The following is a 20,943-nucleotide window of genomic DNA, read 5'->3' on the forward strand; positions in this document are numbered from 1 at the left end:
GTTTCACTTCATGTTAGGAGAGTGACAAGCCAAAAGAGAATTTGTGTGTTTATATAGATGGGGGCTTCAGTAAATCTCATTGAGTTACATTCTAATAGCACCCATCTGCCCGCCCCCACCCCCAACCTCCCCAACCTCTGTGCCAAGATTACAAATGTCCCCTTGTCTCTAGTGTTCTGATGAAAGGCTGCTGACCTGAAACTTTAACTCTGTTTCTCTGTCAAAAGATGTTGCCTGCCCTGCTGAGTATTTGTTTTAATTCCTTGTTTCAGGGGTTCTGTGCTCAGTAGAAGATGGAGGATGTTGAGACACGATTCACACATCTCCTTCAGCCCATTAGAGAGCTGACTAAGAACTGGGAGATTGATGTGGCAGCTCAGCTGGGGGAATATCTGGAAGAGGTGAGATCTTGTTATTGTTGAAGATTACTTGTGTTGTATGATTCCCCGCACTTTGTTTATCTCCCTCTCTGCAATTCTTCGTTTTTCTCTCTGGACATTAGCCATCAATCATAAAAAAAATCACTAACCTAGCATTCCAAAACATTCCCACACTTAATTATTTTACCTCTTGAGTGATGAAGCATTGCTATACCAGACAGATGGTGTTTCAATTAATGAATGTATGCCTGGATTCAAAGTGCACTTCCCCAATTTATTCTCCCAAAGCTTCTATCAGTCTGCCTAATACCTTTGACCGTGCCTATCACAGAATGTTTAGGGTGCAGCTGTTTGTAGTGAAGATTGGATTAATATAAGATTAAACTATTTGGTATATTCTTCACCAAACAGCTGTGGGAAAAAGGTATGAGATCGAAACACAGGCTTCTGTAAAAGGGTTGTCATGACTCAAAGGTAATAAAATCATTTCATTCGGTTAAATTTCATGTCACTGTGAAATATGTATTTTTGTTTTATGGCTTTATTTTGTTGCAAACCTTGTATAGAATCCTAGCAATTTCAGTTTGTGACCAACTCTCCATACAGTTGACAAACCCCTCACTTCTGTGTCATATGCAAATTTGTGCTCCCTTTACCCAACTCCTAATCGTCTATATATCTCCCAACTGGAGCAGGCCTCTGGAGTACTCCAGTTCCAATCTCTGCTCTGTGGACTGGTCTATCCCACTTCCAATCTCTGTCCCATGGAGCAGGCCGCTGAAATACTCCGGTTCCAACCCTTCTCCAATCTGAGCAACGTCCATTTGACCCGGCCATTTCCTGTCTGCTAACTGGCTTTCTGTCCATGTGACTACAGCACCAGTATGTAATCTTTGGGGCAATCTTTCTTTCTGTTTTCCAGTTGGACCAGATCTGCATTTCCTTCGATGATGGGAAAACGACAATGAACTTTGCAGAAGCTGCACTGTTGATCCAGGGCTCGGCATGTATTTACAGCAGGAAGGTCTGTTCATCCCGTCCTCCTGCAATGGAAGGGGTGATGTTTGGGATGTGTGGGGTGGGCTGGGCAGGGACAGGGGTGGACCTGATTTGGAAGGAGGGACATGCAGGTCTGGGGAGGAAGGTTGGGGCAGATTGGGTGTGGGTGGTGGGAGGGAGAGAGTCGCGTGGATTGGAGATGGGGTGGCAGGCTGGGTAGGGAGAGGGCTGGGGGTGTTAGTCCATGAGTATTTATTATGGTGTTGAAATATGCTGAATGAGGGACAAAGCTCAAAGACCTTTATAAACTTTCAATATGGAGGCATTTAATGTAAAGTTTGGAAAAGTACCTGGTTTGGGAAAACTTTGGGTGTCAGTTTATTGGCAGCTCAGGAATTCTCCATGTTTCTGCAGACTGACCTATTGGGATTGCTGAGACTGAACACTGAAAATATTTTTCCTTTCTCGCAGGTGGAATATTTGTATTCTCTGGTGTACCAGGCGCTGGACTTGATCTCCAACAAAAAGTAAAGAATCCTTGTAATAACTCACCAGTACCAATCATGGATTAATGCCTTTAGGAGGTTTATACCAAGTACCCTATACACGCAAGGATATTAAAGTCCATACTGCATGGTTTATTATATGGTGTATACAGCCGGGTTATGTTATTTCAAGAGCATCACGTCCAGTGGAACAGTGTTAAGTAATAGTTCTATACAAGCTGCTTATGCATACACAAATACTATACCCAGGACCACAATGTTTCAGAGCAAGATTATTCAGCAAAACACTAAGTCAGTTACTGCAGGAGTATCACACCCAGTAACAGGCTGTGTTATAGAAAAATAGACTCCAGTAATGAAATTACAGGAGTGTTACACTTGGTAACCAGCTGGTTATTATGGGAGTATTATATGTGGTAGCAGGCTGTGTACTATAACAGGCATTGCACCCAATTACAGGCTGTCCTACGATGGGACTGTGACACCCAGTAACAGGCTGTGTTATCACTAGATGTGGAAGGTTGTTAAGCAGGAGAGGGTTATTCTATATTTTCTCTAAATGGAAATGTTTTTACAGTGATCTGTAGAATCTGATTTAAATGATTTTTATGTTTGCTGTTTTAGGCGGAATCAAAAGGTTACATCTATTGGGGTTGACGGTACAGATAATGACGTGTCTTTGGCTAATGACAAGGCTGATCGGGAAGTAAGAAGCATTAACTCAGGATTTACTGTTCATTAACTCTGAAATTAATTAGATGTAAATGACTGAAGCAAAATAATTGAAAAAAAACACTTGCATTTATATATTACCAGCGATTTGGAATATCTATGTGCTGTGACTGTTATGTTGGCAAGCTATTCCATGAGATTGAAGCAATTATTCTGATAGTGAACACTGGTGTGCGGGTACTAGAGCTATGAGATGTGTAAACTGAACCTGAAAACCAAGGAATTAATTACTTTGTGTGGTTGAAATGAACAAATAATATTGTTAAGTGGTGGTAATAGGTTTGTAAATTTAACTCCTTGGGAGCTGTGCTGGGCTCTGCTCTGCAGGTTTATATAACCTTGTGTCATATTGCTCATGCCTGGCATCCTTCAGGTGCCAGCAATTTAACAGTCACTGCTCTGGTGTGTGTTACTGCTCTTATAATCTGGTGTAAAATGCTGGCCAGTTCGGATCTTCTATCTTTCTTTGTTAGATGTCACTAACCGCTGAAATCCTTGCTTTCCAGTTTTTGTCTCTCGATGATATTGAGTGTCCAGCAAAAACCAGCATTGATTTGCAGAAGGAGCACAATTCAAATGTACGTAATCCTTCTTGGTGATTCTTCAAATTCTTGATGAGGCAATGTGGTACTCTGTTAGCATAATAGGTCATCGCCCCACCCTAGCACAGCTCTCTGCAATCTTCACTATACTGACTGAGAGTTGGAGTTTGACACCAGGTTTCACCACAGGGAGACCATAGGCTGGGGAGTGGTGAGTTTGGACCAAGAGCGAGTGGAAATTTTTTTTAAAAACGGAGGGGGACCTGGATCCACAGCAGGATGGGCAGGTTACTTGTCATAAAGTGGAGTTGCGAAGACCAAAGACCTGTGGCAGGCCAGGTGGTGAGGGGTAGCTGTGGGTTTGGGAGAATCTGCAAAAGACAGCAGGAACCTGAAGGGGTGATCAAGGAATTGGCTGGGAAGGGTAGTGGAGGCTGGGAGCAGGAGCTGGATGAAGCAAAGTTGATGGTGTTTGAGTGTTTGAAGAGTAGCAGAGCAGTATTGAAATATGAACAACACTTGGGTGGGGGAGTGCATTGGGAGGTCGCATTGAAGTGAGGCATCACCTGAGGTGCGGGGGTGGTTGCGGAAAGCCCATGGTGGGGGAGCGGTGATGCCTGACTGCCCTGTGCTTTCGTCTCTCTGCTGTAGGTTGTAAACATTATCCCACTAACACCGATGGCACTGGTACCACCAGAGGAAATTGAGAAAAAGAACAACCCACTGCTCAGGTAAGGAATGTGCTGACCACACACACATAGCAAATCGAGACAGCCCCCCTGCCCCAGTAAGTGGGCCCCAGACAGACAGAGATGGTTTGGAAAACCCCAGTCAGTCTGCCCCAGACAGACAGTCGACGTGGAAGGCCACAGTCTGTGTCCATCAGACAGACTGTGCAAGTCTCTGCCAGTTATAAGGGTTCTTGAAGTTTCGGGCATCTTTATTCCAGTTGCTGCTGGGGGTTGGTTCACTGCACTGATTGAGTAATGTGCTGCCACTTGATATTAAATTGGCAGTTGACTGGCTGAAGAAATGGAGCTGTCACATTGCTACAATGCTTCTGAACCTGGAGTTAGTGATTTGGGACGTCACTCTGTATCTAACACATGCTGTACCTGCCGTGGGAGTGTAGAAGGGTCTTTATTCTGTCTGTAATCTGTGCTGTACCTGACCTGTGTCTGATGTTGAAATGGTCCCAGGTTGAAGCTTACTTCATTTACCAGCACAGGCATCTTGCACCTTGATGAGAGCAGTAAATTTCCCGATCTCGGGATACATTCACATTGAATGTTCAGTAGCTAGGTGAGGTGTTGTTGTCGGGGAGCACTGAGGCTGAATTTCAGGAGTTAGAGGCAGGTGACCACTCGCTGACTGGTGTGATACTGAGTCGTTACCTTCCATGCTGATCTTTGCTATATATGTTAATAAGAAGGAGCAAGGACAGCACATCCACCTGGTGACCTGTCATGGAAAGTGTACCTGTGGATATTGGGTGAGGCCAGGATTATGATTGAGTGCCATCCCTCCACATTTGGCTATGGTGTTGACACTGTCTTTCCTTGCACACAATTCCAGAGGACGGTTGAGATCCATGGACCCGGACCCTGGGAGGGACGGTGGTTAAGGGCTGGGAAGAGAGGGTATGGGACGGCGGTATGGAGGAATTGAAGAAAATGTACATTTCTGATCCTCAATTACCAATGTAACGGATTTTCCGCTTCACTGCAGCCGGACAGGAGAGATACTGGGCAGCCGCAAGGATTTCCGAATGAATACTTGCACCCCTCACGCCACAGGTGCTTTCTTGTTGGAGCTGGCCAATATGTCACCGATGAACTATCTGAACAGGCAACAGCAGGACAATGTAGAGCACAATAGAAATGGTAATTAACTGTGCCAGTGAGCTTTACACAATGTAGTATTACAGACTTTCAATGAGAGTGAGTCTAAGTGTGTCACTGATCCCCAATACTGTTCTGTACTTCTGTCCCTTGATTATTGTCTGATTGGACGACTCCTATTCCCTGAGTGTGTGTCCTGCTGCTGACTCGGGTGTTGAATGTTATTTATTGTGCTTAGATGCAATAAACCTGTCCCCTTTTCAACTTGTCATCTGGGATTTGAACCTTGCACCATGCTGAACACTTCGTTAATTCCTTTAATTTCAACACAGAGTCTTGTGGGAGCACAGAATGATTTGCAGCAGGGACTTTTTGAGACAGAGACTATTGCATCTTTTAAAAGAAAAATGGATCAATATTTGAAGCAAAGGAGGATACAGGGTGGTGGAATGAGTGGAGTAGTGGGATTAGTTTGGGATTGATACAGGGCTGGAGGGAGAAGATTGAAGCAGTGGGTTTAGTTTGTGATTAAAACAGGGCTAGAGGGAGACACCAAGCAGTGAGATTAGTTTGAGTTTAAAAGGGGGCTAATGGGAAAGAGAGCAGAACTGTGGAATTAGTTTGGGGTATCCAGCAAAGATCCAGAACAGACACAATGAACCAATTGGCCTCCTGTGCTGTAAACTTTAATGGTTCTGTGATTTTAAAAGCTTCAACGAGATCACTTAAAATCTCCACTGTTCCAATGAAATCCAGTTCGACTTTCTCAATTGAAATTCCTGACATCTGGGATCACCTTTGTCCATCCTGACCCTCTGCATAGCCATCGTTTCCTTCCTTTGGGTAGGTACCTTGAACTATACACTGTGCTTGAGATGGAGTCTGACTAGCATCAGTAATAAGGCCGTTAAATACTTGCGCTCTCTATGTCAGAGAATGGCATCGGCTTCATAGGCCCTGATCAAAAAAAATCTGGAATCTATTTCTGAAACTTCATGTTAGATAAACATGGACTGCCTTTCTTGAAAGTGCATCCCTACCGCTCTGGGTCCTTTCACACTTTTTAAGAACTGTTGTGCCATTATTTCCAGACTATTGGAGTGTATTTTAAGTAAAAACGTCTGAAGGCTAGACCCCAGTTGTAGTATTACGTCCAGTTCTGAGCACCACCACTCTTGCCACTGCTGCACCATTACCTCTGGAGTCCCTCAGTGATCTATTTTTGGCCCTCTTCTATTTCTCATCTCGAATTGCCCTCAACATCATCTGAAACCACAGGTTCAACATGTGTACTGATGACATTGAGCTCTATCTCACTACCACCTCTCTTGACCCCTCCACTGCTCCTGATTTGTCACAATGCTTGTTCAGCATCCAGTATTAAGTGAGCAGAAATTTCCTCCAACTACAGAATTGGGAAGACAGTAGCCATTGTCTTTGGTTCCCTGGCCACTGTTTCCAGACCTCTCCCTGGCAACTGTCTGAAGCTGAACTTGACCATTCATAACCTTTGTACTTTGACCCAGAGATGAGCTTCTGACTACATATCTGCTTTGTCAACAAGACTGCCTGCTTCCACCTTGGTAACATTGCCCAGCTCTGACCCTGCCTCAGCTTATCTGCTGAAACCCTCACCATGCCTTTGTTACTTCTAAACTTCGCTATTCCAATGCTCTCCTGGCCAGGGCCTCATTCTCCACCCTGCATCATCTTGCGCTCAACCAAAACTCTGCTGTTGTATCTTAACTCGCACCAAGTCCTTTTCACTCATAACCCCTATGCTTGCTGACCTACACTCGCTCCCAGTCTGGTAATGCCTCTATTTTAAAATTCATAGCCATGTTTTCAGATCCCTCTATGGCTTTACCCCTCCCTATCTCTGCAACCTACTACAGCTCTACAACCCATTGAGATCTCTGCACTGCTTTAATTCTGACATTTTGTGCATCTCCAATTTTATCATTTCACCATTGGTACATGTGCTTTCAGCTGCCTAGGCCCTAAGCTCTGGAATTCCATCCTTAAACCTCTCCACCCCTCTGCCTCTCTCTCATAAAGTGCTCCTGAAAGCCTGCATCCTTGACCAAGCTTTTGATCATCTGTCCTAATATCTCCCACTGTGGCTGTGTCAAATTTTTGTAACACTTGTGAAGTGTCTTGGGACATTTTTCTACTTTAAAGGAGCTATATAAATGGAAGTTGCTTTTGTTTTAGGAAGGATGTCAACTGAGTCAGAGTTTTCTTTAGTGCAGAGGAGATTTGCTAGAATAATACCAGAGAGGAGGGGCTTCAATAATGTGGTGAGACTAGAAAAGCTGGGATTGTTCTTCGAGCAGAGGTTAAGGGGAAATTTATTAGAGGTGCTCAAAATTATGAAGGGTTTAGATAGAATTGATAGAAAAGGTTTCCAGCAGCATTCTGGTCAGTAACCAGATGACACAGATTGAAGGTAATTGGCAAAAGAAAAAGAGGAGAGATGAAAAGAGTTTTTTTACACCGAGTTGTTATCTGGAATGTGCCACATGAAAGGGTGATGGCAGCACATTCAATAATACAAAAGAGAATTGAAGAGGAAAAATTTGCTGGGCTATAGAAGAGCGGGGGTGGGGAGGCGGTGGGAGGAACTAATTGGATAGCTCTTTCAAAAAGCCAGGACAGGCATGATAGGCTGACTGTCCTGTGTGTATCAGTCTATGAAGCGAGCAATTATGAGGGCAGATGTCTCCTGAGATTGATGCTGGTGCTTGCTGAGTGCGCAGAAGGCTGTGTGGAGCATGTGGTGTGGACATAGGCAGATTACACAACAGGATTGTGCTTATTACACCTTGCCTTACATTGTTTACAGGCCTGCAGGATGTTCCAGAGGACGTGGGGATGGATAACAGTGACTGTCAGGCTCCAGTTCCAGTATTGCAGTTTTTGGATGAAGGGGGTAAGTATTCTATTCTGGAGAACCTGATGTTTCTTTTAAGTTTAAACGGAAAGGATCTGGGGATGAGGAAAGCAGCAATTCCTTTGCAAGGGTTGTTGCTGCTTTTCCTGTTATGTTGACTATATTTCAACGCCACATGGTACTGACAGACCAATCTGGCATTTCACACTAATTCATGCAAAATAACCAAGTGGTGCATTTCACCAGGTGCATGTTACAGAAATCTCGGTGGTTATTTTCACACTAATTTAGGTTGTCAGTTGTGTGGCCCGGAAGGTGCTACCTCTTGCTGTTCTGTAGGTACCAGCCACCTGCTGGTCCCTCGCTCAAGGGACCAGTATTCACATCTGAACCAGGATAGTATCAGACTCTTGCCTTATTGGTTGAGATGAGGGAGGATAATAGCTGAGCTCCGTTGTGTCCTTGCCTGACTTTCCAAGGGCTTCTGTTCAACCTCTCAGTTCAGGGCTACTGAGACCTGTTAAATATGCAGGATGGGCACAGTAACAGGATATCTGATTTCTCAATAGTACACTCTGGCGTAAGATACATACTGTTCGCTAGTAATCACAGCTAACCCACTGCAAAATACTTGGTGCAGAAGGCCCTTCAATCAGGTTACCTCTCACAGGTACCAGGCAGCTGCTCAGATACTCAATCCACAGCTCTCCAGCTGAGAGTCTGGTAATCAGGCCCCAAAGGCTGCCCAGACTTCAATCGACTTGGCACGCTGCTCTGAGAGTCATGAAACACCACCTACAAGCCGTCTCCATTGCAGCCAACGATGGGATATGGATTTCCTCTCCTAGTGTAGAGAAACAAGCAGACTGCTGTCCCTGTGTGCAGTTGCAGATGCCATTTAAAGTTACTACAGCACAACCAAGTTACACATTCCTATTAAAAATGTCTACGTTATACTTATTTATCTGAAACCAGATGGACTTTCGGGGTCTGTGACAGACTTGTTTTCTTTTTTATATCCAATTTTTCCCTTCCTTTCCTGAAGGTCATGCTGGGATTTGATTCTTGGGAGCTGGCAAAGCCACAGCACCTCTTTCAATTAATGATTCACTGAGTGAACCTTGTACTGTGCACAACTGGCGTCGACACACATGTGCTGCAGCAGGAGGCACTGGATGGTGAGAAGGATCCCAGACTTGGTTCCCCTTCTCAGACACAAGGAGACTGAGGCCGATTATAGCAGCCTGACTTTAGCCAGTTCACCCCGCACAGACTGGGAATCTCATTTGGGACCTTGTACTCTGTGCTTGAGTACCACACTGCGCGTTGCTACGTCACTGGGGAGCTCCTGGCCACGGTACTTCCAATATCAAACTCTCCCCAGTTATTGATCCTTGCAGTTCCACGGAGACCTTGTGTTTGCTGACAGCAGTTGGTCGATACCAGCATTGAAAACTGTTGGCAAGTGGACTGAGGATTGGAGCGGGTTCAGGATTCTGGGGCAGGTCCGTGGATAAGGGTCGGGCCGAAGGGCAGCCCAGGCAGCGGGTGCGGCTGTGTCCAGTTCTGGAGACTGTTGGTGTTTTGAATAAGTAACCAGGACGCATTATATTGAAAATCCTCCCCTGAGTCCCCAATCTCACTACCCTTTAGTAGTTGCTATGTGCAGGTCTCTATGAGAATTATGTGGACTAAACACCTTCAGCATGTACTCTTGCCTTAGTTCCCACAGGAAGTGATGATGATGCTGATGCTGGTGTTCTTCCACCTTTAGCGGAGGATGAGGTGGTTCAGGAGCACGTTACAAATCAGAAGGTAGGTGCTGGTTTGGGATGGGGTCTGAGGATTGGTGAGCCTGTACAGTAGACTGTGATACTAACCTGTGTCAGCTCTTGGTGTAAGTGTAATATTCTCACGTCATGTCCCTGCAGGCTGTGTGTGAAGACCGGGGTCACGTGCTACGTAAGAGGGAGCCGACAGCACCCGACCAAGTGCCCACCAAGGTAATGTTAGCAAATCCTGGAAACAGTTTTCCTGTGCTTCAATTAAAATGGAGCTGCAGAAAGTCTGAAATCACAGAAAATGTATATCTTGTCATTGGGTATGATAGTACAGTGGGTATATTGCAGGATTAGTAATCTGGAGGGCTGGACTAACAATTTGGAGACGTGCATTCAAATCCCAACATGGCAGTTTGTCAATTTGAATTCACTTAATTAAATAAAACTGGAATAAAAAAATCAAGCATCAGTAATGGTGACCATAAAATTATCAGATTGTCATTAAAAACTGAACTTTAGGCCCTCTGAAATGGCCTAGTAAGCCAGTTAGTTGTATGAAACCACTGCAAAAAAGTATAAGAATAAAACCAGACAGATCACCTGACATCAATCTAGACATCGGACTAGGACATGATGAAAGTACACCCAACCCTGCCAATTCCTCCTTGCTGATATCTGGGTACTTGTGCCAAAATTGAGAGAGCTGTCCCATAGACAAACAACATAGTCAGGCTCAGCTAACGTACCCATCAGCTAATGTCCCAGATATCTTTCTCCCCGGCAAGACAGACTGACCAGAGGTAGTGGGGCAGTTGGGAGGGGGTGGCCTTGGGAGTCCTCAACATGACTCTGAACCCCATGAGGTCTCATGGCATCAGGTAAAGCACGAGCAAGGAAACCTGCTGATTACCACCTACTGCCAGCCCTCAGTTGATGAATCAGTACTCCTTAATGTTGAACACCTCTTGGAAAAAGCATTGAAGTAGCAAGGGCACAGAATGTAATCTGGGGGACTTCACAACGTGAAGGGAAATACTTATTGACCTCGCTTTCAGCAATCTACCTGTTGCAGATGCATCCGTCCATGAGGCTATGATAGGACTGAAGTTTTGTGGAGTCAAAATCCTGTCTTCACACTGAATACACCATCCACCTTGTTGGGTGGCACTACCACTGTGGTAAATGGGATAGATTCAGAACAAAGTAGCTTAAAAGTAAGCGTCCATGAGGTGCTATGGGGCATTAGCAGCAGCAAAATTGTATTGCACTCCAATCTGTAACGGCCTGGCATATCCCTCAACCCACCATTACCACCAGCGATGGGACCAATTCTAGTTTAATAAGGAGCATGGCAGGAGCAGTTCCAGGCATACCTAAAGATTAGGTGTCAACCTAGATCAACTACTCAGCATGTCTGGCTAAAGGTTGTGACAAAGTGGAAAATTACCCAGGCATGTCCTGTTGACAAAAAGCAGGATAAATGCATTCCAGCCAATTACTGCCCATCAGTCTACTCTCAATCATCAGCAAAGTGATTGAAGTGTGGTTGACAGCACTTACTAACCACTCAGTTTGTGCTTCACCAGGACCGCTCAGCTCCAGTTCTCTGCAGCCTTGATCCAAACATGGACAAAAGAGCTGAATTCCAGGGGTGGTGATCGAGCATTTGACCGTGCTTAGCACAAGGAGACCTAGTAATATTGAAGTCAATAGGTATCGGGGAAAACTCCACTACCTGGAATCATACCTAACACAAAGGAGGATGGTTGTGGTTGTTGGAGGCCAATCATCTCAGCCCCAGGACATTGCTGCAGGAGTTCTTCAGGGTGGTGTCCAAGACCCAACCATCTTCAGCTGCTTCAATGCCTTCTATCCATCATAAGATCAGAAGTGCAGATGTTTGCTGATGATTGCACAGTGTTCAATACCATTCACAATTGCTCAGATACTGTAACAGTCCATACCTGTATGCAGCAAGTCCTGGACAACATTTGGGCTGGTAAGTGGCAAGTAACATTTGTGCCATGCTAGGCAAAGACCATCTCCAACAATAAACTCTAATCATTTCCCTTTCATATAGTCAATGGCATTACCATCATCAAATCCCCATTAACTTATTGACGATCACTATTGACTATAAACTTGACTGGACCAGCCATATAAATACTATGGCTACAAGAGACTACCAAAGACTGGGAATTTTGTGGCAAATACCATAGATCGCGGCATACAAGACGACCCCATTTTTACGGCCCCAAAAATCATGTTTTTGCATATACTCGGCATATAAGTTGACTTCCCCTGCCCCTCCCTCCCCCCCCAACCCCTTTCTCGACCATGACATGCTGCACTTGCATTAGTCGGCCTCAATTTTTCATCCCACATATGAACATACGAATTAGGAGCAGGAGTAGGCCATTCAGCCCCCTTTGTGCCTGCACTGCCACATAATAAGATCATGGTTGATCTGATTGTGGCCTCAACTCCACTTTCCCGCCTACCCCCGATACCCTTTGACTCCCTTGTTGGTCAAGAATTTATCTACCTCTACCATACAAATATTCGATGACCGTGCCTCCACCACTCTCTGAGGATGAGAGTTCCAAGACTCTCAACCCTCAGAAAAATGTTCTCCTCATCTTCATCTTAAATGGGCGACCCCTTATTTTTATACTTTGTCCCCTAGTTTTAGTCTCTCCCACAAGGGGCTACATCCTTTCAACATCTGCTCTGTCAAGCCCCCTCAGGATTTTATGTTTCAGTAAGATCACCTCTCATTCTTCTAAACGCGAATGGATACAGACCCAAACTGTCCAACCTTTCTTCATAAGATAATCACCTCCCTGCCCCGCCATCCCAGGTATCAGTTGAGTGAACCTTCTCTGCACTGCCTCTAACGCATTTATATCCTTTCTCAAATAAGGAGACCAAAACTGTACAGAGTATTCCAGATGTGATCTCACCAATAGCCTATACAACTGTCGCAAAACATCCCTACTTTTATATTCCATTCTCCTTGCAATAAGCGACAACATTCCATTTGCCTTCCTAATCACTTGCTGTATCTGCATACCAACCTTTTGTGATTTCTGTACCAGGACATCCAGATCCCTCAGAGTTCTGCAGCTTGCTCCATTTAAATAATCTGCTGCTTCACTATTCTTCCTGCCGCAGTGGATAACATCACATTTTCCCACATTATACTCCATTTGTCAAACTTTTGCCCACTCACTTAACCTGTCTATGTCCCTTTGCAGACTCCTCATGTCCTCTTCACAACTTACTTTCCTACCTATTTTTGTATCATCAGCAAATTTAGCAACCATACATTCGGTCCCTTCATCCAAGTCATTAATGTAAATTGTAAATAGTTGAGGCCTCAGTGCTGATCCCTGTGGCATTCCACAAGTTACAGCTTGCCAACCTGAAAAAGACCCATTTATCCCTACTCTCTGCTTCCGGTTAGCTGACCAGTCCTTTATCCATGCTAATATGTAACCCCCGTACACCATGAGTTCTTAGTTTGTTTAGTAACCTTTGATGTGGCACCTTATCAAATGCCTTCTGGAAATCCAAGTACACCACATCCACAGGTTCCCCTTTATCCATGTTAGTTACTTCGTCAAAAAACTTCAATAAATTAGTCAAATACGATTTCCCTTTCATAAAACCATGTTGATGCTGCCACAAATGCATGTTGATGCTGCCACAAATGCATGCAAGGGATCCAGCAGGCAATATGAATTGTGTTGCGCAGATGCACAGGAGTTTGACATGCCCATGCAAAGCAGACCTTGTGGCAAACGACGAAGGGAAATGGGTCCTCCTACAAAACGAAGAAAGTGTGAAGCTGGTTTCAAGTTAAAAGTTGTAGCATTTGCTAACTTGTTGAGTAACTGTACTGCAGCGAGGGAATTCAGTGTTAGTGAAAAACTAGTGTGAGAATAGAAGAAGAAATCCGCCCAGAAGAAGAAATCCGCCCTGAAGAAGATGCCCAAGACCAAATGCACCATGAGAACAGGGACCAGTCACTGGCCTGATCTTGAGAAGCAGGTATCTGAATGGGTCCTCAAATCGTCAGAATGGTTACATCGTCACTGGAAATGCAATATGTAAATACGCACTTAATTGGGCCAAATCAAACTGAGTCCAGCAAAGATTTCAGAGCAACAGCTAGTTGGCGTAGCCACTTTATGGAACAAAAATGTCTAGTGTTGCATCAGAAGACCAAGATTGCTCAAGAGACTACCAAAAGACCTCTATGCCAAAATTACCAGTTTCCAGCGATTCATCACCAGACAGTGGCAAAAACATGAGTGCCCATTATACCACGTTGGCAACATGGATGAAAACCCCATGAATTTCAATATGCCCAGCAACCGAACTGTGGAGTGGATAAGTTCAAAAACCGTTCTAGTGGAAACAACAGGACATGTGAGGACAAGATTCATGGTGGTACTAGCCTGCATGGCTGATGGAAGGAAATTAAAGCCTTTGGTAATTTTCAAACGTAAAACTATGCTGAACATCAAATTCCCTGCAGGAGCTTTTGTGCATGTCCAAGACAACAGTTGGATGGAGTGAAGTTATGGATCAATAATGTGTGAAATAGGCCTACGTAAAGAATGCAGCTTATTGGTGTGGGATCTATTCAGATCTCATATTACCGATGAGATCAAGAGGTGCCTGTGAAGAAATAACACCCACATTGCACTTATACAGGGGAGCTAACGTCCGCAGTTCAACCTTTTTGATGTGTGCCTCAGCAAGCCATTCAAGGATCATGTTTGCACCAAATGGGATCGGTGGATGATTGACGTAGAAAAAAACCTTCACAGAATGGAAATATGCGTGCTGCCCTGCTTGATGTTTAGTGTGGTTTCATCATCAAATCGTGGGATGCTCTTAGTGCACAAATAGTCATCAGATCATTCAAAAAATGCAGAATATCCAATTCAATGGATGAAAAGAAAGAGGATTTGTTGTGGAGGGATGGTTATGAAACTGAAAGTGCAATATCTGATCAAGAGTGGGATATTTAGGGTAACATAGCCAAAGTGACTTTGAATGAATTTGATTAACTCCGCATCGAATGCCAAAGACAATGAATTTGACAGGTTTTAAAATGCTTTGATTGTGGTTAAATGTATCTTTGTAGAATTAATTTATTCAATAAATTGTACCACAATTTAACATGGATTACTAGTGTTTTTTCACATTTCAAAATGGTGACCACCCACACTAGTGGATCACATTTTATACTCCAAGTATAAGTTGACCCCCATTTTTGGAATGATGTTTGGAGCCTTCGAAGGTCAACTTTTACACCTGCGATCTATGGTAACTCACCTCCTGACTCCCCAAAGCCTTTCCACCACCTCCAAGGCACAGTCAGGACTGTGTTGGAATACACTCCCCATGCCGGGATGAGTGCAGTTCCAACAACACTGAAGAAGCTCGACACTATCCAGGACACAGCAACTTACTTGAGTGACACCCCATCCTCCACCACAGGCACATCATGGCTGACGTGTGTACCATCTACAAGATGCATTGCAGCAATTTGCTACGGCTTTGACTGCACCTTCCAAACCCATAACTTCCACCACCGAAAACAACAAGGGCAGCAGACAGGTGCAAGTCGCACATTATCCTGACTTAGAAATAGGTCACTGGTCCTTCCTTGCTGCTGGGTCAAAATCCTAGAATTCACTACTGACAGCACCGTGGAAGTGCCTACCCTGCACAAACTGCATCACCCTCTTGAGGGCACTTGGAGACGGGCATAAAATGCTGGTCTTGTCAACGATGCCCACATCCTGTGAATGAATAAATAACAAAGATCCAAACAGAGAAATGGGTGGTTAAAGAGGTAGGGCCTCCCAGCCTAACTTGCATATTCAGGCTACAGGGACCCCATTTTATAGCACATGCACAAGCACATCTGGAGCAGCAAGGTTCCAGATTGAGCTGTGCTGCCCTGCATGGAATGCTGAGGCTGAGTTTAGGCAGCGCTCCCAATGGGCAGCCTCGTTGGCGACTAGTCAGGTCCGTTGCACTAATGTTGTTCTCTGTCTGTGTCGGATGTACTGCAGTAAAGTGAATCATAGTCATAGAACGATGCAGTACAGAAGGAGGCCATTTGGTCCATCAAGTCTGCACCAGCTCTTTCGGAGAGCAGTCCAGTTAGTCCCACTGCCCAGCTCTTTCTCAATGTCCCTGCAATTCTTTTCCCCAATTTCCTTTCGAAGGCTACTATTGAATTTGTTTCCACCACTCTATCAGTCAGTGCTGTTCAAATTGTTACAACCAGTGAGAAAGAGGTCTAGGGTTCCCTCTCAGCCTTCACCTGGTTTTACCGTAACAGGGTTTAATTTTAAACACACTTTTTTATTTTAGCTCTCTTAGTGAATCCTTGTTCACTAACTTCCAATAATAAGGCAAAGAAACTAATCAAACAAGTTTTCTTGGGTTTAAAGAAAAAAGGTTGAACTTTATTAAACTTAAACTCTAATTCGGTCAACGCCTACGGATACGCGATGCACCTACGCTAGCATGCGTATGCGATACACGCAGATAGAGACAGAAAAGAGCAGTAGAAATAGTGGAAAAGTTTGAGGCAATATCTGCAGATGGGTTTGGTTACTGTTCTTTGAACTCGCTGTTGAGTCCTTGATTGTAGGTAAGTCTTGCTTTTCGTTGGGGCTCAATATTCTTCTTAAACCTTGTTCGATGTAGGAGACTTTTCTCTCGAAGTTCATGTGTCCTCAGTGGGTCCACAGGCTTGTGAGAAAGAGATGGGAGCAGACAGGAGAGGTCTTCTCACTCCAGGAGCAAAGTCTTTTCCAGTTCAAACTCTTTGTACAATTCAGAAAAACCCAGGTGGCCAAGTAAGTTAGTCATGTGACTAGCTGGTCTGACCTTGTCTGTTTGTGGATTCGATTGTCTTAGCCGATCCTGGAATGTCTCTTACACACATTATCTGGTGCTCAAGGTCCATTGTGGGTTAAATTGGAGCAGGGAATAGCTCTTTGTCTCTCCAAGCACTGTCCATTAGTGTGAAAATGTTTTTTCAAGCCATGGCTGATCTGTTTAACAAGTCATTTCCTCGTTCCAGCAACAGTTTAAAATCAATGTTCATATGACAAAATTAATATGCCTCATTCTTGGCAGATTGGCGGGGGGGGGGGTGGGGGTCTGCATGACATATTTCTAACCTTGTTTTTTTTAATGCCACTTCTAGTTCTTTTGTCAGTGAACTTAAACCTTTGCCCTCTGATTAGCGACCTTTCAGCCAGTGAAAACAGTTTCTCTTTATTTACTCTATCTTAACCTTTTATGGTATTAAACACATTCATTGGCCTCTGTTCTAAAGAGAACAACCCCAGTTATTCCAGTCTGTCCATGCAACTGTAATCTTTCATTCTTGGAACCATTATAGTAAATCTCTTCAGTTTCTTGTCCAAATCCTTCATAACCTTCATAAAGTGTGGTGGCCAGAATTGGATATAATCCAGTTGGGGCCAAACCAGTGTTTTATTAAAAAAAAAATTTAACACAACTTTTGTACTCTCTGCCTCTATTTATAAAGCCCAGCATCCCATAAGCTTTATTAACTGTTTGTTAAGCTGCCCTGCCACCTTCAAAAATTTGTGCACAAACACCCCCTGGTGTCTCCGATCTTGAACTCCTTACATTACGGCGTGTGCGCATTTGTGGCGCAGGAGCGAAGGAGTCTGATGTTGTTAATTGCCTGTCTTAACACCAAGGCTCCCTCTCAGGAGCTTGATTTGAGAAAGCTGGCTCATGTAGAACTGAAGTGGAGAGTTTTTGAATATTCATTGCAGCTTTCTCTGGCATTTGCTGCCTCATCCTACTGACCATCTCTATGCCCAGGGTGAGTGAGCAGATATTCTGGAGGAAAGTATGGAGACAAATGGTGAAGATAGATCTACTGGTTTGGGCCTTGGGTACGGTAATAGGTTGAGTGAGATAGCAAGAAGATGTTGTAGAGGTTAACTCGAGTAGCCACTGGGTGAGATGTTCGGAGAGTGGAGGAGGGAGCATTTGGTGGTCTCGAGCTGCACTCCAGAGACTTGAGTCCATAATCCAGACTGACACTCGGGTATTGCTAAGGGAACGCTGCACTGGCAGTGGGGCAGTACTTAGGGTGTGCTGCACTGTCGGAAGTCCTGTCCTTATCCCTCCAATACCAAAACCAGTTAATTGGTCATGTATCACATTGCTTTTTATGGGATCTTGCTGTCCATAAGTAATTGCCGTGTTTGCTAATGTTAGCATGTTGACTGTGCCTGAGGTTGTGAAAGGTGCTATATAAATGCAAATGTTCTCTCTTTGACTGTTGTTGCCTCTTTGCACTGTAGGAAGTGCCTGACCCTTGGAGGAGCCTGGACCCTTTTGAAGCCACTCAAGACAAGCCGTTCAAAAAAGGTATCTTGTTGAATCAGTCCAGCCTCCCGTCTTTTTGCTATGCCAGAGCCCGGCTCGGAGGAAGGGAACCTTGGCATGGAGACTTAAACTCAAGCAAAACAGAAACTTTTCTTAGATTTAACAGGGAATATTGATAGCATCATCAAGGAACTAGCTGGGGTTGGGGTTACTGAGTGACAGCTGTCTGATTATCGAGGACCTGTGCGATTATTCCATCATGGGATGTTCTCTGTACTCCCAACCCCACCTGTTCATACCCACTTCAGGGGACACCATGGTCATGATTTAAGGTGGAGATTTCAGCACTGCTGTGAATAACCCTGTGCTTCAATTCCCCTTTTTAGTGAACATCAACTGCTGCCCACATTGGCAGAATGGTATACTGGCAGCAAAGTGAGAGTTATAGTTTGCTCTAAACTCTGGTGTGCTGCGTGGTACCCGAGGAGAGGGGAGCTGATCTGTTTGAGCCGCAAGTGCAGGAGACTGAGAAAGATCTGATTTGGGAAGGGATAGTCTGCTCCTGATTCAGCTGCAGTTCCATTGTTACTGGTTGTTACCTCAACCTTCACGAGTGAGCTTGGGCTGAGTGATGGTCCTCTATTGAACACGAGAGGACGCTACAGATGTGTCTGATCCTGGCCTCACCGCAGGCACTTTCCAGCAGAACAGTGATTGGAAACTGGCCACAGTCGCAAAATTAGAGCCAGGCTGTTCGGGAATGATGTCAGGAAGCACTTTTTTTCCACACAAAATGTAGTGGAAGTCTGGAATTCTCTTTTTTTTTTTTTTCCCCCTCTCCCACCCCCCCACCCCTGCAAAGAGACTGTGGATGCTCGGGAACAATTGGAGCTTTCATGACGGAGATTGATAGATATTAGCCAAAAGTACTAGGGGATATGGAGCAAAGGTGGGTATATGGAGTTGAGGTGCAGATCAATCAAGGTCTAAATTGAATGGCGGAACAGGCTCAAGGGGCTGAATATCCTCCTGTTCCTGTCAGTGTTTTTATGCCTTTCCTCTGCCTCTAGCCCCTTTTGTATAAAGGCCAAAAGTAATCACAACTGCTGTCTTGCCTGGGGTCGGCTATCCTGTGTGGAGTTTGCAAGTTCTCCCTGTGTCTGCGTGGGTTTTCTCCGGGTGCTCCGGTTTCCTCCCACAAGCCAAAAGATTTGCAGGTTGACAGGTAAATTGGCCATTATAAATTGTCACTAGTATAGGTAGGTGGTAAGGAAATATAGGGACAGGTGGGGATGTTTGGTATGAATATAGGATTAGTATAAATGGGTGGTTGATGTTCGGCACAGACTCGGTGGGCCGAAGGGCCTGTTTCAGTGCTGTATCTCTAATCTAATCTAATCTCAGCGCAGGCTGGAGTTCTGACCTGAAATCCTGGCCTGCCCAGCAGAGTGACACACTGACCACGCTACCAATCTTGTAGAGCCCAGTGTGGCACTAACCACCCAACAAGCCTTGTACAATCCAGTGACACATTGACCATCTGACAAACCATTGAATCATTGAGGGATTGACCCGTTGTGATGCGGGACTCTGGTGTGATGGGGAGTTGTTTGGGGTGATTGATTCCTCTCATTACTCTGTTTTGGTCTTAAACCTGGCACTGTGACTTTGTGTTTTGTAGGAAAACACTTTGTTGTCCCATTGTGTGTCGATGTCACAGGAAGCAAGCGGAAACGGAAAAGCTTCATGAAACTGAAAGAGTTTGGGAAGTGGTTCTCTGGGATGTGTGAGTAGCTACTGACCGGTTCCTCCTTATGTTCGCCGAATCCATGGATTTTGCAGTGTGTCCTTGTGTTTGTGCTGTGCCCAAGTGTGAGTAACAATAACAAAGGTCTTGCACTTGTGTCACTCATTGCAGCTGCATTCTTGTACTCTGTGGCTCACTGTTCGTGTGTTGTATACAGTGACATTCACTGCTGCTATAACGTGTCTTGTATTTTCTGTCTATCTCGCTCTCCTCTCATGCTTTTTTTTCCCTTTCCAGATTATGGTGGATGGAGCGATGTGAAGAGCAGGAGAAGGGGCCCAACATTTGCAGGTGAGAGATGGTCGCCTGGGACCCGTCTAGATTCTTGCGTCATTGGGTCCATTTAGAAGGTTTTCTTTGACTTCACTGAATGCAAGACCTGGAGTGAGTTGGCTGTCATGCAAATATTGCCCATATCCTAATGGAGTTCCACTCCTTCAATGAGGAAACTATTGCCTCCTTAGGTTACCTATTCCTCCAACCCTCACTTTGTCTGTCTCCTTCCATTGGACACAGTGCACTGGTTCAGGCTGAGACACTGACCAGGGAGAGGTAGGAATCAGCGGCTAGGGGATGGAGTTTGTAGCAGGAGCTGGAGACGATGGCTTTGGTATTCCTCATATTTAATCAGAGAATATTTCTTCTCATCCAGTATTGAATGTTGAGAAATCAGCATGCAAATCATACTGTGGAGGGGTTGAGAGAGGAGGTTGTGAGGTACAGCCGAGTGTCGTTGGCTTACATGTGGAACCTGATGTTCTCCGATGATATTGAGCATCATCATGTAGATATGAAGTAGGAGAGGGACGAGGATAGATGGTGTGGGAGTGGGAAGAGAAACCATTGCATGAGAATCTCTGGCTACGACTGGATAGATGAAAATGAAAATAGGTGAGTGCAATCCCACCCAGCTGGTGGATGAGGAGGATGGTGTGGTCAACCATATCAAAAGCTGTAGACCGATAGAAGGTTGAGGAGGGATAGTTTACCACAGTCATATAAAATGTCATTTGTGCCTTTGATAAGGGCTGTTTCAGTGCTGTGACAGGTGTG

General features: G+C 44.8%; 1 protein-coding gene across 1 annotated transcript in view; it reads left to right on the forward strand.

Annotated features, from left to right (window-relative positions):
- Positions 1-277: 277 nt before the first annotated feature.
- ncaph2 (non-SMC condensin II complex, subunit H2) overlaps positions 278-20,943 on the forward strand; it is a 45,777-nt gene continuing 25,111 nt past the window's right edge. The window contains exons 1-13 of the mRNA XM_068059308.1: positions 278-401; positions 1,303-1,404; positions 1,851-1,906; positions 2,510-2,591; positions 3,124-3,195; positions 3,811-3,890; positions 4,888-5,042; positions 7,846-7,932; positions 9,617-9,708; positions 9,825-9,896; positions 18,059-18,125; positions 19,765-19,869; positions 20,128-20,181. Coding sequence (XP_067915409.1) covers positions 294-401; positions 1,303-1,404; positions 1,851-1,906; positions 2,510-2,591; positions 3,124-3,195; positions 3,811-3,890; positions 4,888-5,042; positions 7,846-7,932; positions 9,617-9,708; positions 9,825-9,896; positions 18,059-18,125; positions 19,765-19,869; positions 20,128-20,181 — 1,132 coding nt within the window. The 5' untranslated portion in view covers positions 278-293. The remainder of the gene's footprint in view (positions 402-1,302; positions 1,405-1,850; positions 1,907-2,509; positions 2,592-3,123; positions 3,196-3,810; positions 3,891-4,887; positions 5,043-7,845; positions 7,933-9,616; positions 9,709-9,824; positions 9,897-18,058; positions 18,126-19,764; positions 19,870-20,127; positions 20,182-20,943) is intronic.

The sequence above is a fragment of the Heterodontus francisci genome, chromosome 27 (genome assembly GCF_036365525.1).
Source record: "Heterodontus francisci isolate sHetFra1 chromosome 27, sHetFra1.hap1, whole genome shotgun sequence".
Lineage (NCBI taxonomy): Eukaryota > Metazoa > Chordata > Chondrichthyes > Heterodontiformes > Heterodontidae > Heterodontus > Heterodontus francisci.